The sequence below is a fragment of the Hydra viridissima genome, unplaced genomic scaffold, assembly GCF_058129835.1.
Source record: "Hydra viridissima isolate aposymbiotic clone 2 unplaced genomic scaffold, HvirCarnegie_v1 scaffold_1, whole genome shotgun sequence".
Classification (NCBI taxonomy): domain Eukaryota; kingdom Metazoa; phylum Cnidaria; class Hydrozoa; order Anthoathecata; family Hydridae; genus Hydra; species Hydra viridissima.
Window position 1 is genome coordinate 40,292,095 of NW_028324300.1, and position 23,512 is coordinate 40,315,606.

At 28.1% G+C, this 23,512-nt stretch overlaps 2 protein-coding genes across 5 annotated transcripts in view; one reads left to right on the forward strand and one right to left on the reverse strand.

Annotated features, from left to right (window-relative positions):
- Positions 1–20,856, reverse strand: part of LOC145182165 (uncharacterized) — a 233,601-nt gene extending 212,745 nt beyond the window's left edge. The window contains exons 1-5 of the mRNA XM_090076750.1: positions 20,226–20,856; positions 15,022–15,805; positions 14,833–14,879; positions 12,090–12,344; positions 2,480–2,767 (exon numbers count right to left, since the gene is read on the reverse strand). Coding sequence (XP_089932876.1) covers positions 2,480–2,765 — 286 coding nt within the window. The 5' untranslated portion in view covers positions 2,766–2,767; positions 12,090–12,344; positions 14,833–14,879; positions 15,022–15,805; positions 20,226–20,856. The remainder of the gene's footprint in view (positions 1–2,479; positions 2,768–12,089; positions 12,345–14,832; positions 14,880–15,021; positions 15,806–20,225) is intronic.
- LOC149894967 (uncharacterized) overlaps positions 1–23,512 on the forward strand; it is a 195,445-nt gene that overhangs the window by 169,530 nt on the left and 2,403 nt on the right. Inside the window, exons 1-4 of one of the 4 annotated variants that reach the window (XM_090076783.1) lie at positions 22,500–22,628; positions 22,964–23,088; positions 23,237–23,321; positions 23,482–23,510. In XM_090076783.1, the coding sequence (XP_089932909.1) occupies positions 23,001–23,088; positions 23,237–23,321; positions 23,482–23,510 (202 nt within the window). In that variant the 5' untranslated portion in view covers positions 22,500–22,628; positions 22,964–23,000. Of the gene's footprint in view, positions 1–22,093; positions 23,089–23,236; positions 23,322–23,481; positions 23,511–23,512 lie in introns of those variants that run through there. The other 3 variants (XM_090076780.1, XM_090076781.1, XM_090076782.1) reach the window with 3 other exon arrangements.

The window sequence follows — 23,512 nt, forward strand, 5'->3', positions numbered from 1 at the left end:
TATTTTTTTAAAACAGAAGCATTGTAGCAAAAGAAATAATCTTTCAAACTTTCACAATTATATTTTATCTTCCCCTTCTCACCACTTCCCCTGGTCAAAAAGAATTGTGAAAAAGAAAAAAGAACTTTTTTAAAAACAAGGAATTAATTGATCTCTGATTCTACTTCTACAAATCAGACTTATTAAGTGTATTATGAAGAGTGCAAACATTAATGCAGATATGAAGCAGATATGAAAGCAGATATGAAAACTCTAAAGAAGATATGAAGCAGATATGAAAACTCTAAAAATTTTGGAGTTTCATGTTTGGATTTAAGAAACCATATTCAAAAGTTTCATCTGAAGTTGTCAGATCTTTTTTACTTGTTTGATGTTAGTATGAATGCTGAAAAGAATATTGAAATTTATTGGTGAATATCTGTAGCCATTCATGCATATACTTGATAAACCAACTAAAGAACTTGTCTTTCAGCAAGAAAATGCCTCTTATCATTGAGCAATAATTGGCTAAGATTGGTTGTAACAAAAGAAAATCAACACAACAACTTGCAACAGCCCAGGCTTTAATTGCATTGAAAATTTGTGTTCTTGGTCAAACCAACAGCTTGCAAAACAGCAATTAATCAAGTAAATGTGACTAATCATCTCAACAATATTCCTCAAATTATTGCTCATAACTCGATTGATAGTATGCCAAATCACATGAATGAATGTATTAGAAGAAAAGGAAGTTTTAATTTTGATTTTTCTTCATATTTTTTTTGATTTTGAACTTGATGTTTAAATTTGAAATTTTCCTTGATCTTAAATTTTTTTAAATATATTTCATTACTTATGTTTACAATTTATAATAATTTTTTTTTTTTTTTATTGTAAATAATATAATTTTTAAATAAAAAATAGTATTTCTCTGTTTTTTTTCTAAAATATTTTTCTGATTTAAAAAATATTGTACCTTATTTGAATTATTAGAATTTGAAATGAAAAATGAAAAATAAATTTTCTGATGCTTAACAGCTGTAATTTATTTTTTAACATTTTATAAAATAAAGCTCACTTATAATTTATTTTTTGTATATTTCTTCAATCCTTGAATAAATCATTCGTAACTTATTTTGCCATAAAAATTGATTTTACTTAATAAATAATTTAACTAAAAATTATTGCTATTTTATTTGGAATTACTTAAAAAATGCTGGATTGTTAACCCTTTTACCACATATTGAATAATAAATAATCCAAAAGAATTTATCCTTTTTATTATTACCTTATCTGCATAGTGTGCCATATGTGTACCAAAATAATCTTTGTTTTTGTTTCTGTATAAAAAATATATTTTTTATACAGAAACAGAAACAAAGATTATTTTTAAAAAATAAGAAAATGTGTCACTTTATTTCACTTTTTATGCATTATATATTTTTTTAAAAAAATCATGTGGTAAGGGGTTGAATCAAGAAAATCAACTTATTTATCTTTCATTATTTTTTTTACTTTATTTGTATTTCTTAAATTTTATTTCTTCAAATTATTTCTTTTGAAAATAATTTCTTTCTATTATTTATTATCCTCTTTGCTGCTCTTATCTCTTTTAAAACATTTTATAATATAAATTTTAAATGCAATTATAGAAAAATGAAAAATTATTAAATAAAATTCAATCAAATTTCATTAGTTTTGCTACTTTAGCGTGGAATAATTTTGTTTCGGCTTACACATAGATTTTTTTCATGTTATTAAACTGTTTGCTGTTCATATCTCTTTAAAAAGTCTTTTGTTTGTCTTATAAATTACCTATTTTTTTATTAAATTAAACCTATTATTTTTTTATTTACATTTTAATAATTCCCAAAATAAAAAAGGTCTGAGGCCAGAAAAGGTTTAGTGTCAACTTAAATTGTATAAGGATTGTTAAATGTATTAGTCAAATGTATTATGTCGTAAAATGTATCAAGTTGAATGTTATTCAAATGTTAAGTGCATATTTTTGTTTCACTTGCATCATTATGCTAAAACAAAACTTCTTTTTATAACAATACATGCACCAGCACAACACTGATACATGTAGTTTTATGCATGTCATACTTTATCTCCAGTAATGGGATAATATTAACATTGACACAACACAACATGAATGAATAAAAAAATCCTGTAAATTTCACTCAACTTGGGTAATATTATGCAAAAATAAAGTAGATAAAGAGTTTTGCAATGCAGAGTGACAAGGTCGGCAAAAACCCAACTCACCTGAGTATTTGGGCTTTTGATTTTTTTTTTTTTGATTTTTGTTTATTATAATTGTTTATTATAAATTTTGATCTAAAACTAGACATAATGAAAGAAAAAACTATAAAGCCATTTAATTGTTTAAAACAATTTTTTAAAAAATTCAATAACTTTAGAACAACTATTTTTAAAAAACTCTTATTCAACTTGTAACTATCTGAAGAAACCCAAACAAAAACTACAAGAAACTCACCCAATAATGTTATATCTTGTAAAACATCATTCCTTCTCATAATTTTCAAAGAATTCTGAATGCAAGTTTTGTAATCATTTGGATGTTGTTGATAAAGTTTTTTTAAAAGAAATTCAATTTTAGATTTATCTCTTGTTAAATTATCATGACCTTTTTGATCAATATCAACATCATGATCTATTTGGTCAACAACAGCATCCACATCATCAAAACCAGTGCCACGTGCAAATATTTTCCATTCTGATGCCACTTTATCTTTTAAAATATTCACTACTTTTGTATCCATTCCTAAACAAAAATTTCTTATTGTTTACTATGTTACAAATAATTCAATCAATTGCATGACCTTGTTTTCAGTGATTTTCAATCAACAAATATAGACATTTTCATGTGTTTCATTATCACTTTCAGTACAGACTACAAAATACAGAGGTTTAACTGACACAATAAATCATCAAGGCAAGCTCTCATTAGCATGAACTACTTGAAAATGAAATAAGTGGCCAACAATCTATGCTCTTAAAACTTTATTTAATTGAAGGACTGACTATCAGAACTGAAACTTAAAAACTGACATTTCTAATTCCCAAGCATAATTTAGTCACATTTTTATTATGATATAAGTTGATGGCACGCCAACAACTACAAAAAATATGCTATATCAGCATTATTTAGACTCAGTATAGCAAATAATTTCATAAATTTCTTTATTCTATACCAGTGTTATAGATAAATTTCTTTATTCTATACCAAAAAAAATCTGAAGCTACAAAGAATTATAGTACCAATTTAATTTTCTTTGGTTATAAATCTCTATGACGTTTATTTAGTTTATCCATATAATAATAAAGCAATTACAGAAATATGATAAAAATGTGTCAGTTAACTTATGTCCGTGTTTCTTGTAGCAAGTCGAATATTATTCAAACATTAAGTGCATATATCTGTATATTTGGAATCTTTTGCTAATTAAAATAAAACATTTTCTCATAGTAATAACTACATCTATCAGTGCAAGACTGATTTTTTTGATTTTTTTTATACCCAGAACTTTTCTAGGCATATAATTGCAGCGTTTGTGCTATTGATAATTTGTAAAGAACAGTACAAACTTTGCTGTGATATTTTTGTATTGGTTGCAGATTTGACATTATCACTTAACTGTGACTAGTCACAATTATAATTATGCATGTCTCATTGTTACGACCAGTAATAGGTTAACAATTTGTATTTCTTTAAATTTTATTTCTTCAAATTACTTCTTTTGAAAATTATTTCTTTTCAAAATTATTTCCTCTATTATTTATTATCCTCTTTGCTGCTCGTATCTCTCTGAAAACATTTTACAATGTAAATTTTAATTGCAAACTATTATAAAAAAATTATTATAGAATTGTTTTTATACAAGTGCTTACATCTGTACTAACATTCTTGCTAAAAAGATTAGACAGTCTTGTAGGTCTCTTGTAAGTTAGAACTTTTCTATTCATATGATTGTAGTGTTTGTGCTATTGATAATTTGTAAAGAACATGCCGATCTCTGCTGGAATACTTTTGCCATGCTTGCAGATTTGAAATTAACACTTAATTGCAATTTATTTTCTAATATGTTATAAATAATTCAATCAACAAACATATATATTCAAACGTGTTTCATTATCACTTTTAGTACAGACTACAAAATACAGAGGTTAAACTGACACAATAAATCATTGAGCCACAGCTCTCATCAGCATGAACTACTTGAAAATGAAATAAGTGATTGGCATTTTTAAATCAATATGTTTTTTATTAAGTAAAGAGATTGGGAATGGCTGGATGGTATGTTTGAATGTGTTAAAAATGTTTCATGAAATATCAGATTATTTAACTTTACCAGGAAAAATTGCTGATTGTTCATCCAAAAAGTATAAAGTTATCAATAAAATTGAATCAAAAGTTTGCTACATAGTATGTAATGTTAAAATGTCAATTTAAAAATATTTTCTTGCTTGAATGAAATGTAAGTAAAGATTTTTACATTATTTAACAAATATAGTTTTTAGGTCAATCATTTGGGTATGAGTTAGAAAGTATCAAAAAGCTTTTGTATTATTGAAATGTAAAGATTTAATACTTAAAATGTCAAAAATTTACCAAATTTAGTAATATTTGAAGCCATGTCAAGTAAATGAACATAACAATCAGTAGTAGTGCCATTTTGCTCATGAGTTAGCTTTGACTATTCAATTGTTTACAATACTTTTATCTCAAAAATGAAATCTAAAAGCATTAGATTTTATTCATAATTTTTTTTTTTTAAATAGATAAAAAAAACTTACACATATCTTATATTTATATTTTTAAAGCAATCAACATTTCCTATTTGTTTCTATTGATTTAGTAGCAATCAATTATTTTTTGTTCAGTAAAATCATTCAGTAAAATCATTCATATAACATCATCTTGAACTTGAAAAGTTTGGTCACATAAACTTTGCAGTAATATGATTGCACTATAGTCAGTAAAATATATTATATTTTATTGACTATAGTGCAATCATATTACTTGTCTATAAAATGTTTATTCTCAATCTCAGGTGTCACTTTATGTGGTAGTTACTCTTTATCTTCAGTGTTAACTCTAGTTATAACAACTATTAGTATCATTTCTTTCCTGGTCCAGAGTCAAGATTTGAACTTACTAAGTTTTCAGATTTTTTTTAACTGAATATTATTGTACATTAAACATTATAAATCTTAGAAAATTCTTTTGACACACTAGGTTTAATGGGTAACACATCAGTTAAAACAACTAATAAACAAAGCATGTGTTGATTCATTTTTAAAGAGACTGAGTTTATTGATTAAAGAGAAGGGTGGCATGATTGAATACTTGCTCCTTATTATGTTCTTGTATTTTCAACAAAGGGTTGTTGCTCCTTGCCATTCTCTTGTGGTTAGCATATTACCTGGTGTAAATTTAATTTACATTTATATATGCAGGTATTTTACTAAAAAAAAAATTTAGGTAGAAACTGGTGAATTTTTCATGAAAGCTTCATTCATATAAGTTTTCTTCAATTAAAATTATTCTACTTGTTTCTTATATTTGTAAGAAGTTATCAAGAATTTTACATTTTTATGTCACCAAATGTAAGTGCTGTTGCATTCAGTTTCATTCACCCTCATATTTGCATCTTATTCACAATTTGGTTGGTACAGGAGAAAGTATTTGTATCAGTTATTTTTGTTTCAATTCATTTAAATAAAGTTTAAAGAGCATAAGTTGTTGGGCACTTATTTCATTTTCAAGCATTTTTATAAATAAAAAATATTCAGTATTTTGTTTTCTGCTTCATTTAATTTGCTTTTAAATTTCTAAACAGTATTTTAGCCTGCCACTAAAAAGAAGCTTGTGGTCACAAAATATATATCATCAGGTCCAGAATAAATAATTTTAAAATAAAAAAAAAGCTTAAGTAATCTGTGAGGTTTACTTTTCATAATATTTTATAGTTCATTAAGATTTGAAATTTACATCTTTCGCCTTAAATTCATCCTCACACTCAGTAATTAAAAGATTGAAGACTAAAACACTGAACAGATTAATAGCCACACAATAGTATTGACAATAAAACTGTTCAAAATTAATCGAAATTAATCTTCTTCAAACTGAACTTTAATAGTTGTTCACATAAAAGGCTACTAGGAAAAAATCAGGGTTTTAAATGCTTTGAATTCAATTTAACTGGATATAAATAAGTCTTTGTTAATTTTTAAATCAATACTTAAATGAATGGTAAAGAATTTTTATTTTTCTAAAGCAATCAATAAGGTATATAAAATATAATAATATATTTTACTGACTATAGTGCAATCATATTACTGCAAAGTTTATGTGACCAAACTTTTCAAGTTCAAGATGATGTTATATGAATGATTTTACTGAACAAAAAATAATTGATTGCTACTAAATCAATAGAAACAAATAGGAAATGTTGATTGCTTTAAAAATATGAATATAAGATATGTGTAAGTTTTTTTTATCTATTTAAAAAAAAAAAAATTGTGAATAAAATCTAATGCTTTTAGATTTCATTTTTGAGATAAAAGTATTGTAAACAATTGAATAGTCAAAGCTAACTCATGAGCAAAATGGCACTACTACTGATTGTTATGTTCATTTACTTGACATGGCTTCAAATATTACTAAATTTGGTAAATTTTTGACATTTTAAGTATTAAATCTTTACATTTCAATAATACAAAAGCTTTTTGATACTTTCTAACTCATACCCAAATGATTGACCTAAAAACTATATTTGTTAAATAATGTAAAAATCTTTACTTACATTTCATTCAAGCAAGAAAATATTTTTAAATTGACATTTTAACATTACATACTATGTAGCAAACCTTTGATTCAATTTTATTGATAACTTTATACTTTTTGGATGAACAATCAGCAATTTTTCCTGGTAAAGTTAAATAATCTGATATTTCATGAAACATTTTTAACACATTCAAACATACCATCCAGCCATTCCCAATATCTTTACTTAATAAAAAACATATTGATTTAAAAATGCCAATCATTTTAGATTGGAAACCAACCATTCATTTTGACCCACCCTAAAATAAGATTGAAACATCTAAAGGCTACAACCTGACTGCAGTGTAGTGGAAATGTTAATAAAATCAAAGATTTTTTTTTCATGTTTTAACATAAGTTAGCCTAAAAGAAGAATACTAACAATTATAGAAAGTTCAATATGAACAAAAAACTAAAATTCAAAATTATTGATTTTGTTGTTACAACACCTTAACAAAAGAAAATGTACAGATTTAAACACTATTTTGACTCAAAAATGTGTGCAAAGAATTTTCTGATTTCATCTCAGTTTTATGTGAATTCTTTTAACCTTATTATGGTGATATATTAACTCAAGCATTTTAACCTATCTTACTATGGTGATATATTAGCTCAAACATTTTGTCCTGGTTTGGCAGCCATAATATCACTGTTCTTTTTCATTTTAAACACAATAGTACCTTTCTTTAAACTAAGCTTCTAATAAAAATCTCAATAATGCTTTTCATGAATGTTTTATGTTTATATATTTTTTTACACTTTAGAAGATATGTATTTAAAACAAAAGCATAGTAGCAGAAGAAATTAATTTTTGCGTTTTTAAATTTCCATTTTGTCTTTCCTTTAATACTTCTCCACCCTATCTCTTCCTTCGAATTTCATTAGTCTTTAGTATTATCCACTATATTTGTTATTTTCATTCACTTTATTTGGGTTGCTTGATTAAGGACAAATGGATATTAGTTCAAACAGGTAAAGATTTCAAAAATATTGGCACAGTTGATGTGGAACTAGCAATTTTAACAAATAAGTTATACTGTTGGAAAGTCTTTCTCCAGCAGTTTAAAGAATCTTAAACTATAGAGTCATTCCATGCCAACTGGACCAAGGTCCAACATGGACCCCCTCAGATTTTGATGAAACTTAGTGGGTTTGTTAATATCAATGAGAAAAGCAATTCCTGAAAATTTCAGCATAAAATCTTTTGTGGTTCATAAGGTACAGTCGTTTGAAATTTCTGATTTTTCCAAAAATAAAAACTTCAGTAGCAAAAACATGTCTTGTTCATACTTTGAAGCTCTATATTTTAAAAACAAAATTTCAGAAAACCTTCTAGTTTTTTTAATTGTATACAACTCTTGACTTACTTTAACAAAACTTTGACATTGAATTCTCAAATGTCACATTTTTTCCATAATGGCTACCTAAAAAAGCTAAAAAATTGTTTGCAAATGTAAAAAGTTGATTTTTGATGAGTCAATATACATAAACTGCAATTTAAGAAGTGAAAAGACATATTTTTTTAGTTTCTATAAATAGTAGGCTTCCAAGTTTTGTAAAATTTACTGATAAGATACAAATCAGTAAAAAATTATAGACTTCTAAAAATGGCTGCGGCTAAATCTTAGGAAAATGTGCCTTCACTTCAAACCACCGGTAACCAAGGACCAACACTGGTTTTAATAATTTTTTTTTTTTCTTCTAATTTAATAGACTTTATTTCAGTGATTTCAGAAAAAAAAATAGTGGGTACTCATGGGGAAGTTACAAAATCAGAACAATGAAAATTGCCCAAAATGCATTAAAAACAATAAAAATAAAGTTATTGTTGTACTTTAGTTTGTGTTATATATTCTAATACAAAGTATGTATGAGTTTAAAAGTATTTCACAATAAGTACTAGAAATAAGTTTTTAGTTAAGCTTGAATTAAACTCAGTTTTTAAATAGCCCCAGCTCATACCTGCCCCTTCCCCCCCCTCCCCCCCTCCCCCAACCATTTACTTTTTCACATTTTTGCCCAGAACTTAGAAAAAATTTGTAATTGGACACTTTTCATTACACCGTGTGTCTGGTTTTATCTCTGATGTATGAAGTACCTTAATACCCAAACACACCACTAAACATACATATGAAGACCACACTGAAAAAATGATCAAGCTACATTTTTATTGTTTTGAGTAAATTAGATTTTAAACTTCAAAACACCATAGTTCATTTATTTGTTAAGCTAAATATCTGTGTAATTTGATCGGTTTTCTAGTTATATAGTAAATTATATATATAAAAATATATATAGTTAAACTGCAGCCAAATAACAGGGGCAAAAACCCAAAAACAATAAAAATGTAGCTTGATCGTTTTTTCAGTGTGGTCTTCATATGTATGTTTAGTGGTGTGTTTGGGTATTAAGGTACTTCATACATCAGAGATAAAACCAGACACACGGTGTAATGAAAAGTGTCCAATTACAAATTTTTTCTAAGTTCTGGGCAAAAATGTGAAAAAGTAAATGGTTGGGGGAGGGGGGGAGGGGGGGGAAGGGGCAGGTATGAGCTGGGGCTATTTAAAAACTGAGTTTAATTCAAGCTTAACTAAAAACTTATTTCTAGTACTTATTGTGAAATACTTTTAAACTCATACATACTTTGTATTAGAATATATAACACAAACTAAAGTACAACAATAACTTTATTTTTATTGTTTTTAATGCATTTTGGGCAATTTTCATTGTTCTGATTTTGTAACTTCCCCATGAGTACCCACTATTTTTTTTTCTGAAATCACTGAAATAAAGTCTATTAAATTAGAAGAAAAAAAAAAAATTATTAAAACCAGTGTTGGTCCTTGGTTACCGGTGGTTTGAAGTGAAGGCACATTTTCCTAAGATTTAGCCGCAGCCATTTTTAGAAGTCTATAATTTTTTACTGATTTGTATCTTATCAGTAAATTTTACAAAACTTGGAAGCCTACTATATATAGAAACTAAAAAAATATGTCTTTTCACTTCTTAAATTGCAGTTTATGTATATTGACTCATCAAAAATCAACTTTTTACATTTGCAAACAATTTTTTAGCTTTTTTAGGTAGCCATTATGGAAAAAATGTGACATTTGAGAATTCAATGTCAAAGTTTTATTAAAGTAAGTCAAGAGTTGTATACAATTAAAAAATCTAGAAGGTTTTCTGAAATTTTGTTTTTAAAATATAGAGCTTCAAAGTATGAACAAGACATGTTTTTGCTACTGAAGTTTTTATTTTTGGAAAAATCAGAAATTTCAAACGACTGTACCTTATGAACCACAAAAGATTTTATGCTGAAATTTTCAGGAATTGCTTTTCTCATTGATATTAACAAACCCACTAAGTTTCATCAAAATCTGAGGGGGTCTATGTTGAAATCCTAAAATTTTGGTCCATTTGGCATGGAATGACCCTATACTAATTTTCATTGTAACCAAGTTGATAGTCAAACAACTTTTGCATTTTGCACTATACTTCATAAGTCTAACAAATACAAGATGATGCAACAAGAAGTTTAACAAAAAAAAAAAAAGGTCTTCTTTGTAATGAAAAAAAGTCTTCTTGTTGATTCATGTTGTATTTGTCAGCATAGCAAATAGCATCAACACCCCTGAAACCAGGTGATTAGGATTGTTAACAAATTATTTAGACAAATAATAATTTAAAAAATACACAATTTTTATATTTTATCAATTTTTTAATTGTTATAATGAATTAAATTTGAATATTAGAAACATATTTCTTCTGGCATCAATATTGATTTATTGACAAATAAAATGAATAGGAAGAGATAATTTTCAAAATTAATCTCCTTCAAATGTTATTTTATTCCTTCAATAAAATATCCAAAAACCCATTTTTATCTGAGGTTTGAAGCATGCTTAAGAAGTAGCTTTGCCCTTTAGAAGTTTAATTTGCTTGTAACTTTGAAAAAAATATATAAGATTGTTGAAACATTCACTTCTGATTTTTAAAATTATTAACATAGCCAGTTTATAATAATAACTTTGTGTAATTAGTTGTTAATCAATTCATTTCTTACATTATGACACTCATTTTGAGAGTTCTGTTACATAAAAACAGAAAAAATTTTTTTTTTTACTTTGTATTTGCAGACATTAAAAACTCTCTTTAAATTTATCTGTAAGTAATTTTCTAAGTAAATTTCTCTTCAGCTGAAGAAAAATTTAACTTATGCAACCTCCATTTTTGTTTTGCAATAAAAGGAAGTATGCTAATAAACTAAAACTGTTCAAATCAACTTTTTAAGGGAAGATTTTATCCCAATATCTTAACAAAAAAAAAAAGATAATATTTCGGTGAAAAATTCTATGAAATCTATAAAGAAATCTTAACATATCTTAACATTTAAGTCAGAAACACAGAGAAAACTTTAATCATGTGTTAAACTAGTAATTAAACAGTGTTGATAAACTTTTATTAAATGCTTTTCTTCATTTAAAATTCATAAATAACTTAGAAAGGAATGTGATCAAAATTTAATGTAAAAAGTTAGGTAACAAGTGAGAAATTGCTGGTATTATGTAAGGGCCAGTAACATCATTTAGTTTATTATTACTTCCTTGTGTGTCAATAATGCTTTGTTCATCAATTGTTTTAACTTGAATGTTACCCAATTGACCCTAGTGTATCAAAAGCAAATGCATTTTGTAAAAAAATATAATTTTGATATATATTTTTAAATGACTTTATACATTTGATTTGAGTAAATATACTGTAACCTACTTGAAAAAAATTTAACTTTAGAGCGTATCTTTTGACATAACAAAATTTTTATTTCATTTGAAAAAGTTTTTTGAGCGTGAACTTAGTTTTTCTTTAAAAAAAAAACAACCTAAAGCAACTTTATGACAACTTTTGTAAATCAATTATGAAGACCTTTACAAATTTTTTATAATGACCTTTATAAATATTCTATAGATTGCTATCAGGAGCTGTCTTATAAATGAACTAAGGTTGTTTTCTGGTCTGTATATCAGTAAATCAGTTATAAGTTGCTTAATTTTAAATGACAAATTGTTTTGTTAACTTTTTCCCTTCTAAATGTTCAAAGTTGAAAAACGTTTAAATGTGCAATAATTAATAAATAATCACAAATAAAATGAATCTTAAAAAAACAAATTTAATTAAGTCAAGCCCTGTTTAAGAAAACCTTCTCAAATCAGTAACCTTCTAGCCAGCAAAAAGTAATAGTTGATAACTAGATGCCTACCTATTTGACAGCTTTTCTCTCAAGCAAAGGAATGCAAACAGTGTGAAGCCTCGCACTGTGCTGACAATTTTGATTACTCCCGAAATTCCTGCGGTCATGTGATACTTAAGTGACAGGCTGGACCGCGCGCACTCTTTTACTTACACCGAAACAGTGATGCGGCTGTGCCTAGGCTGTAAAAAGGTGAAATCGAAAGCTTTTTCTCTCCTAATATTATCTCACATAACTTTTCAACTAGATATCTTCCGAATTATTCTAAGTTGGGAAAATTTTTTGTTTACAAGATTCACATGTTGTAAAAAAACCTCAAAATAGTAGATTTAAAATGGGGGTTTGACGCCTGTGACCCGAAAGGTCCAATGGCTTAAAGCCTCCATTTTACAACTACGACCTAAAAATCGTATTTGAGTTAGTACATATTAACCAGTTTCCACGCTTATGAAAAAATTAGAGATAGGATTGTTGCTAGCAGGATGGTTGCTAGCAAGTGAGAAAAATTAGAAATACAAAATTGTTTAGCCCGAAAGAACTATTATGAGTAATTCAATTTGCTCACAAATATCAACCATCTTGATAAATCTGTAGTTTCCTACAGTTATATAGCAGTGGTATGATTTTTATAAGTTTTACATTCATGCAAGCAGCGGGCCTCTGTCTCAATTAGCAAAGAATGGGGTTAATTTTAAATTTGACTCTAATGTTGACTCTTGGTGAGCGCTAATGACATATCACAGCGCGCACATTCGCATACATAAGAGCGCAGAAATTGTTTTCTGTTTAAGAAATGTGTGCATTTTTTATCATTCATGCACATTCTCACACTTTATGTCACCCCTTATCTCCCCCAAGCCGGTCTTGTTCTGCTCTTAGACTACTGTTTGAAGGCCGTGGCTCTTTAAAACTACCTGTTTTTGCTTAAGCTCTTTGCGCTCGAGAATCTGCTTGAACTATTAATGGCACAAATCCTTTTTGACCTTTACGCGTTGAATATACTTGGCCTTGAGTTTGCGGGTAAAACTGGCCTCCTGAATCGGGTGCAATTTTGGTAGAAAAGCAACAGACTCAGCAATGAGTTAGCTATTACATTCATTTCTGAATTTACCAACAATCTTGTTTTCTGTATTATAATATGGACTATTAGTGTGTCTGTATGTCTTTGTAGACATCTTCAGTCTCAACCTGTAACAACAAGCTGTTGGTATCGGTTGTATCACAACCGATACCAAGCTTGTTTTGTCGCCATATTGAGCGTTAAGATTGCAATATCAGTAGTCATACATCAATTGTTTGAGTATATTGAGAACACTCTGGTCAACATACATTGGCCTGTTCAGTTCGAGTTCGCCTCCTGATTGCAGATCCGTGGTACGCTAGACCAAAAGTCTAGCGTACCACGGATCTGCAACCAGGCGGCGCATCCTTTCTATCTTACAGCTGCTGGCTAAACAAACCCTCATGCGGATTCGAAAATTTCCCATGGTCTTGTCAAAGACCTAGTTGTTTAATAATTTGAACCATTCCTTTTCAAACTTTGCGGTGGCCCTCGTCCTTAGATCAGTATTCAGTTGAATATATGGTGCCATCATGGCTTTTATGTTGATAAAAAACACTTTAACAAATAAGGAAAAAAATAAATTTGTTTTTAACTAAAAAAAGTTTTTGGACGAAAAGAAGAACAAAATTCATGCAACTAATCTTCAGAAAAATTGAAACATCATAGTCCAAAACTTTTATGTTTGAGAAAGAATTGCATCAATCTAAATCAATCAAGAATTTCCTTAATCAATTAATCAAGAATGCCTCAAATTTGCCTCATCCTTTTGTTACACTCAAAATTGTGTCTAAAATTTAAAATCTGCTTAGCGATGAATAGCGCCTTGAAAGCTTGTTGTAAATGTTGTGTCGCTTCACATAAGGATTGTTGAGAAATGTTTAGAAAGTTAATTTTGATTCTATTTCAATTTTATGTATATGCATTATATGTATTTGATTCAGTAAATACAGTTGTTTTTTTTCAATATATTAAAAATTGAGACTGATAATAGATCAGCTCCATAATAAATAGTTAATGTTTTAAACTCTACTCATTACTATAATAAAAATTTTTTTTTTCTTTAACCCTTTTTGTTTATTATTAAATATTTACAAAAACCACAAAGAAATAGTTCATGTTAAAAAAACGAAATCCAGAAATTATCATTATACCATGCTGAGCCACTGTGAGTAATGCTCATCTTTTAAAAAAAGATTATTTTAATAGTCTCGATTGATAAAAAACCTGTTTTAGCATCAGAACCCTACAATTGACAGGAATCGAACTCCTGGAATTTTTACTTTACTTTTATCTACAATCAAAATACAAATATTTAAATTTTAAATTAAAAAAAGGAAATAACATAAGTAGCAGACCAAAAATGTCTTTAACCCCTCAAAAAGATAAACTTAAAAGAAAAGTTTTTCATTAAAATTACACAAATGTGAATACAAAATTAATATATAACAATAATAGCAATAAGCATCAGCGGCATTTGAAATTATGTTTAAACAAGATTTTTATAACATTTTTGTTTAGTAAAATTTTAAACGTTTTATGATCAACTTTCATAATACAGATTCACCTCAAAAAGTTTTTGAACTTTTCAAAAACAAACTCCCACAGGATTTTGATATTGTCCGCAAACAATATTCAAACGATAGGAATTTGTATAAAAATAAAAACCTTCAAACAAAGCTAACAACTTACAAGATTTGGATTCATGGAGCTCACTGTTTCATATCCAAATGATTTATCTAAAAATTAGATTTATCAAAAACGAAAGAAAATACTTATAAACTTCATAAAAAATGCGCTTAATTAAACAATTTTTATAAAAAAATAATTCAGTAATTGCCAAAAGACAAGATTTTAATTAATAAACAACTGAAGCCATACTTTTTCCGTGCTTCTATCATTTTCATTCAACCAACTTCTTTTGCCAGATGTAATAATGCACTTGCTAAAACGTCATCGCCTCGGAAACTCTTGCTGAGCTCGAATTGCATAAAGTTTTTTTCCAATCGAAACAGAAAATTTCTATTAAAAGCATCATCACGATGTTTCTTAAAGATTTCATCGTAAGTTGTAAACTTTTTTCTTGATTCAAAAACAAAGCAATCGAAGTTTTATTTTGCTTCATAAATTCAATCCTCGTGGTGAACAAGTAAATACCCATCGTTTACCATCACCTTGCTTTCATTTGAACCGTAAATGGAATCATGTTTCCATTGTGAGTATCCGGTTTGTTCACATCTTTGCATTCAGTCTATGACGATTATGACCACTCACTAAGTTTTTCGGTTATTTTTTTGACCTGCACAAGTATCAACATTTATAATTTTTCAAAAAACATGAACTAAACGCAAAGAAAAAGCAAAAATTGAAATCCTCATCGAAAACCTCCAAGCTGACAATTTTATCTGTTAAACGCTACAAAAAACATTTTTTTCGTTCCCCTTAAAAATGATCTTCTGGAAGCTTTGCTTATGAAACGAAGTACCTTCATTATGAAACAACATTTAATACAGAGTTCTTGAAGATTAAATGCACAATAAAAATGATGAAAATTAGAACATCATGGTTCACATTTTAAATACAGACAATCCTGGAATGTTTTTGGCAGAGATGGAATAAGAATACGTGGCTCACTTCGAGAAGTTTGCTTATCGCAGTTGCATATCTAGAGATAAAACGACCAACAATTAAAATATTTGTAAGAGTTCTAAGACTGAAAGTCTCAACTCCTTAAAAAGTATTTGTGTAAATGAAATATAGGTTTCCTTTGTAAATGCATCCATAAAATCGAAGGTGAAGTGTTGCATCATTTACATAAAGCATTTTATTTGAACTTCTCAGCTTCGTGCATCAGCAAAATTTTTTGACGCATTAAAAAAAAAATTATTTCTCGCCCTGTTTAAAAAAGATGAAGCAGTTAATTTAACCATTGTAACAAGAATAAATAGTCTGGAAACAAAGGCCGTTTCCATTATTTAACCGCTTTATGTTGAAACTTGTAACAACGATCCGGTGAAGGTGCACAAAACGAAAACTTTCACATTATTCTCCTTGTAATTCTAACTGGAAATTGGTTTTTGGACTTAATGTTGAGATCTTTTTAATAATTTTCATACACATAATTTCTCCGATATGTTTAGAAAGATTATTTAAGATTTAAAAACCTCTTTGAATAAATAGAATGCTTTATTTAAAGTTTCTTTAACATAAATATTTACATATTTTTTGCTGATTCCTATTACTAATTACTGCTGTTTTGTACTGTTGTTGTTATGTACTTTTTGTGTTGGTGAATATGATTGCATTTGTTGTGTCTGTGTGTGTGTGTGTGTGTGTGTGTGTGTGTGTGTGTGTGTGTGTGTGTGTGTGTGTGTGTGTGTGTGTGTGTGTGTGTATACACATAAATATGTATGTATGTATGTATGTATGTATGTATGTATGTATGTATGTATGTATGTATGTATGTATGTATGTATGTATGTATGTATGTATGTATAACTAGTTATTTAGTATCAAACAATATAAAAGAAAAAGGTGTGCCATGCAAAACAACAATATTTGTAAAAGTTTTATTTTTTTAAAGATATATACTGATAAGTTATTAATTATCATTTACTTTTACTTAAAGTATTTTATTTATCAAGTATTTATCAAGTATTTATCAAGTATTTATCAAGTATTTATCAGTAGTTATCAGTAGTTATCAAATATTATTAATTATCTTTTCTTACCTTTTCTTATTTTTAAAAGAAAAGCTTTTTCAATATTTTTTTGCTTGGCATATATATTTGTGTATATATACATGTGTGTATTTTATATATATATATAAATTATATACTATATGCATTATATGTGTGCATGTTCTATGGACAGTTTTCCATAATGTTATTTTCTAGTTTAAATATAACATTATTGAAGCTTAATGTCATATTTAAATAAGTAAGTATGACATGGAAGTTGGAGCAATTTATTACAATCACATGCCCTTCCTGATGTTAACTTGTTTTGTAGATAGTATATAGGGTCATTCCATGCCAAATGGACCAAAATTTTAGGATTTCAACATAGACCCCCTCAGATTTTGATGAAACTTAGTGGGTTTGTTAATATCAATGAGAAAAGCAATTCCTGAAAATTTCAGCATAAAATCTTTTGTGGTTCATAAGGTACAGTCGTTTGAAATTTCTGATTTTTCCAAAAATAAAAACTTCAGTAGCAAAAACATGTCTTGTTCATACTTTGAAGCTCTATATTTTAAAAACAAAATTTCAGAAAACCTTCTAGATTTTTTAATTGTATACAACTCTTGACTTACTTTAATAAAACTTTGACATTGAATTCTCAAATGTCACATTTTTTCCATAATGGCTACCTAAAAAAGCTAAAAAATTGTTTGCAAATGTAAAAAGTTGATTTTTGATGAGTCAATATACATAAACTGCAATTTAAGAAGTGAAAAGACATATTTTTTTAGTTTCTATAAATAGTAGGCTTCCAAGTTTTGTAAAATTTACTGATAAGATACAAATCAGTAAAAAATTATAGACTTCTAAAAATGGCTGCGGCTAAATCTTAGGAAAATGTGCCTTCACTTCAAACCACCGGTAACCAAGGACCAACACTGGTTTTAATAATTTTTTTTTTTTCTTCTAATTTAATAGACTTTATTTCAGTGATTTCAGAAAAAAAAATAGTGGGTACTCATGGGGAAGTTACAAAATCAGAACAATGAAAATTGCCCAAAATGCATTAAAAACAATAAAAATAAAGTTATTGTTGTACTTTAGTTTGTGTTATATATTCTAATACAAAGTATGTATGAGTTTAAAAGTATTTCACAATAAGTACTAGAAATAAGTTTTTAGTTAAGCTTGAATTAAACTCAGTTTTTAAATAGCCCCAGCTCATACCTGCCCCTTCCCCCCCCTCCCCCCCTCCCCCAACCATTTACTTTTTCACATTTTTGCCCAGAACTTAGAAAAAATTTGTAATTGGACACTTTTCATTACACCGTGTGTCTGGTTTTATCTCTGATGTATGAAGTACCTTAATACCCAAACACACCACTAAACATACATATGAAGACCACACTGAAAAAACGATCAAGCTACATTTTTATTGTTTTTGGGTTTTTGCCCCTGTTATTTGGCTGCAGTTTAACTATATATATTTTTATATATATAATTTACTATATAACTAGAAAACCGATCAAATTACACAGATATTTAGCTTAACAAATAAATGAACTATGGTGTTTTGAAGTTTAAAATCTAATTTACTCAAAACAATAAAAATGTAGCTTGATCGTTTTTTCAGTGTGGTCTTCATATGTATGTTTAGTGGTGTGTTTGGGTATTAAGGTACTTCATACATCAGAGATAAAACCAGACACACGGTGTAATGAAAAGTGTCCAATTACAAATTTTTTCTAAGTTCTGATATTTTACTATTATAAAACAAATTTAACTTTTGTATTCTTTATCTTTGACTTGTTAGCAAATTTACATTTTTTTTTTCAAATTTAATGCTCTTAAAAATTTATTATAAGTAGTTTTTTATAACAAATGAAAATTATTTTTTTTAGATTAATAGCAGTTTTAAAGCATTTTAGTTTACACAAGTTTATTGCTGCAGCTAAGTTTCTTCATTTCAGTTCGCAGTAATCTTTTTTGGAATCTTGCCTTACAACTTTGTGTTTTTCACATTCATTTTTTGCAAAATGAAAATGTTTGAACTCCTACAAACAAACCGATAATCTGCTCAAGCACTTTTGTTTTGATTTTGTTTGTAACAGAAGTATCAGTTCATATACAAACATTGTTAAAGTTAGATATAACTGTTATATTTGTAAGAATTTCTTTTACAAAATCATTTGCAGAAAACATTGTGATAAATGCTGAAGTTTTTTTTCTAAATAATAGCTCACATTGTACAAGTATATCAATAATTTTAGAATTCACTCTCCTTAAACCATCTCTATCACGAGCATTGTATTGTGTCAAATTCTATTTTACATGGTAGAAGTAAAGAACATCATTGAATACTATAAAAAGAATAAGTTTTTTGAATAGTGTAACTTATTGAACAGTTAGTGAATAATATAAGCAGCTAAATATTGCAAACTTCATTTCTGCATCCTTTATAGTCATGGTCGATTTTTTGCATTTCTCATCATTGAATTTGTTTTTATCGGTAAGGTAGTTTAAAATATCATTTGCTACGTCCTGCAATCGAGTATTGGAAAAAGTGCGTTCTTCAAAATAATAAGGCAGGTTTTATGCAGATTATTCAACAACAAGTCTAAAAAATGCTGAGTAATATTTCTCAGGGTCACTGTTAAAACTTTTCAAAAAGACTCTTTAGCTTATCCCACAACTCATCTGCATCATTTGGGGAAAATTGAAAATCTAAAAACTTTACAAAAATTAGGGGAAAATTGAAAATTTAAGGGCTTTAGCTATGCAGTTTATTTGTTTATTTGCGTTACTGTGCACCTTCGGAAGAATGAAAACTAGTAATTTCTTGAACAATAACATAAACAAAGCGCTTTTATTTGTTTCCAGACTATGTATTCTTGTGACTATGATTTAACGAAAGAGAAAGGTGGATGACGTAATTTAATACGAAGTCCTCTTGACAGAAGTTGCTGACTAAGTAAACTTTAGGTCAAGATTTTGTTGCGAAACATCCAACAAAGTCCTTGCTTACAGAAACAAGAAGCTGAATATAGCTTTAGTTTAAATTTTGGAAAAAACTCCCGATCTGCTAATGTTTTGTCACAATATACGTATTGATAAAAAATCAAAAAGAACGTTCTTCTATTACAAATCGCTCTCAATTCTTTCGCCTCCAAACTAAGATGTTCGAGATGACGAGAGGTGAAAGTCAAAACAAAAAATAAAAAAAATCACTGGGGAGAGAACACTCACTTACACAACTCGTCAACAAATAACAACTTATTGAAAGAAGCATCTTTTTTTTATACAAAACCCAGAAATTAATATAGTTTCCTTCAAGTTATGAGAAAAAGAAAATTCGAATAAGATTGTTGTAACAAAATGAATTCAAATATAAATTAAACTTACAAAAGAATTTTTTTAATCTTCTCTTAAAATATTTTTATCCTTCTTAATCGTGCATCTTCTTCCGATATGATTCCCTACTACTTTTAATACCCTCATCATATTTTCTTCCTTTTTGCATATAGTTGATGCCTCCCTCTTCTTCACTTAAGTGAAGAGAGTTATTTTGTAAAAAAATGGACCCAGATAATTTTCAACTTGTTTACTATGATTATTTTCTGGCACGAGTTAGCATGGGTGTATGCTGATATAGTTATATGTATTCTCGTTTTCTGCCTCTGAAATTACTAATAAATGAAATTCAGAGTTTGCTATACCTTTTGCCATTTCACTTTCTAACACACCAGCCATTCATTTCTTCTATCCAAATTATTTACAAATAGTCATCTACCCAAACTGTTTATATATATAACCTATCATACGTATATAGCCATTTTTGATCAAAACTTTACACAAATCATTTGGAAGTTCTTCACTCGTTTTCCAATTATATGATATTAATATGCCCTACTTCTTGTTTTCTGCAGATCCTACTGTCAGTTTTAACATGTTGTCAAGCAAATTTCTCATCTTTAGTCTTCTGCAATCTTTTTAAGTGGTCGAAGTTATATTTCAGTTAAAATGTTAAAAGTTTAACCCTAATGAAAACACGCAAAAAGTTTTAACGCGTTGATGACGAAGTTTTGTTGACAAAACGGTTTAAAATCAGCACGCTAGGTAACATAACAAACATAACAATCATAAATCTAAAAACTTTCATTTGCACAAAGTAAATATAATCAAATAATATATCAACTCATAAAAAAGAAAATGTTTATTGAAAATTAATCAAAGTTATAGAGAATTTGTTTCATAAAATCAAAAACTTAAAACAACAATTTTCATCAAATAAGTTCAATTTTTATATAACTACAAAAATAATATGCGAAAAATGCAAATTTAAAGTAGCATCAAAAATAAAATAGATTGCTGTTCTATGCATCCTTGGTCATACATTGATTTAGCACCTTTAGATCGTCTAAATCAATATATCTATTGCTTTCTAATTGATTTCTAGAAATAGCAAGGTTGGTTCGGTCGAAGGCGTAACCGCTTATCTCTTGTTGTTCATATTTTAGTTTATTACTAATGTCTTCATTTGCCCTGTTTAAACATTCCGTTATTTCTTTGAATTCTGTAATATCTTCTAATTTTTTATAAATTCCCCTCAACGTATTCTTGTGATTATCTAATACCAATAAAATCGCTATGGACAAAACAGTTACATCTCCGCCCGTCGCAAATCCTTAATGGAACACATCTTCCAAAGAAGCTATCTTATTCTCAACCCAAAAAACTCCAGAAAATGAATGCCTTCATTCCTGATACTTTCACGGATAAAGTTCAATATATCAAACGACTCTGTAACGGCTTCTAAAGTAGCAGGGGCGGTTTCAAGTGCTAGCTCATCGACTAGATGCTTAAACTGTTAAAAAGTACAGAATTAACCGTAGCATATTCTTCCTTTAATTCTTCCGGAGTTGTAAAACAAAGATTATGGAATTCTTGAATTTACCTTTGACAAATTTTCTACTACTAATATGAGCAGTTCTTGTGGCGTGACCGATTAGAGGCAAACCAGCGGAAAATATACTCGTTTCTGAAATGTTTTTTAAAGAGCTGCTGATACCGTATTCTCTTTGTTCTAAGTCTATTTGCCTCGCAATTAACGGCTCTATTGCTGCTTGTTATATGTCACCACCAATAGCATATTTTACCATGTTAGTCTTTGCGGGATTAGTTGCCCACCATGCTCCTTAAAATACGCTACCTGCAGGTATGAAACCGGTTGCAATGTTAATAGCTAGATTAACGGGAGCAATACTACCCAGCGAACATTGACAGACGGGTACCATATGGTTTTTAACTGGGCTTACGGGAACGGGATTTAGAAGGGTTTGTGTTCTGGTTTCCAGACGGGTCCCTTACGGTTGAAAAATTAAGCAAAAATAGTAATATGGGCCGCATGTGGTGTTTATAAGGGCTAAGAAAACTGGGATTTTTACGGGTTTCCCATTAGGGACCCATCTGGTGAAAGTAATATGCGGAAAAATCTATGCAAACAGACCATTATCGCCATTTGCAACTTACCTTGGGCAAAAAAGTTTTTACAATATAACGTATAAATTAAAGTTATAATCGTTTTCTCGTTTTATGCTTTTTATGAAACTCTATATAAAAAGTTTTTATAACTATTTTTATTTTTTATATATAAATTTTTCTCTTTTTCTTTATTTAGTAAAAAGTTGAAAATTTTACAAAGTTTTACATGCAATTTGAACAATTAATACTTTAAAGAATTCATTAATATTTACGTTTATGAAAAGTAACGCCACAAGGAAATGCATATAATATTATAAAGTTGACGTGAGTGTTTTCATTATTGTCTTACTTCCTTGTGGCATGTATTCTTAGAATCATGAATGGTTTTTGAAGACCATTGAACGTTTTTCTGTAAATCCAAAAGTGTAATTTAGTAATATTTTATTCCTATATAAAGGAGATTGCGGAGTATGGATTTTTTCTACTTTCGTTTACATTTTGTAGCAGAGTAACTTACTGTGTAATTTCTGTACTGTGTTACTGAGTAAGATGTTGTATGCAAATGTTGCATTCGATGAAGAAAACAATACCGATTACGTACCACTAATTTGGTTAGTGAATGCTATGAATGAAAATGTGTTATCAAAAATTTCATCTAGAAAATCTACAGATTTTTATTGGCCTCGCTGGACAAATATGAAAAAAATAGACTTAGCTAAATCAATATGTCAAGAACCTGAGGTTGGATGGCTTAGGTTTTCAGGAAGAATTTTGTCAACTACAGGTAGTTTATATAATATTGTCAAAGATAGTAAAGTAATAATTTTGATAATTTTTTATAAATTTGTTTAAGCATTTAATTATAATTATTGAAATTTGAAAATGAAATTTTGATACATCAATAATTATCACAAGTAATTTTTAAAATATAGACACAGAATCTGAAGCAAAAGAGAAATGCAGATATACAGAAGATACCTCAAATGTTGATGAAGTATATCAAAACCAAAAAAATAGGTATATAAAGTTACATAACTTTAATTTAACATACAAAAGGTGTTTATGTTAGTGTTACTCCGCTTATGTTTATGTAACTGGTTTAAAACTTGTAGATTTATGAATCATTAAAATTTCAAAAAAAAAAAATAATACTTTTGATATTTTGCCAATCCTTTAGAGATAATCAAGAAAAGCCTTTTGAGAAAAGT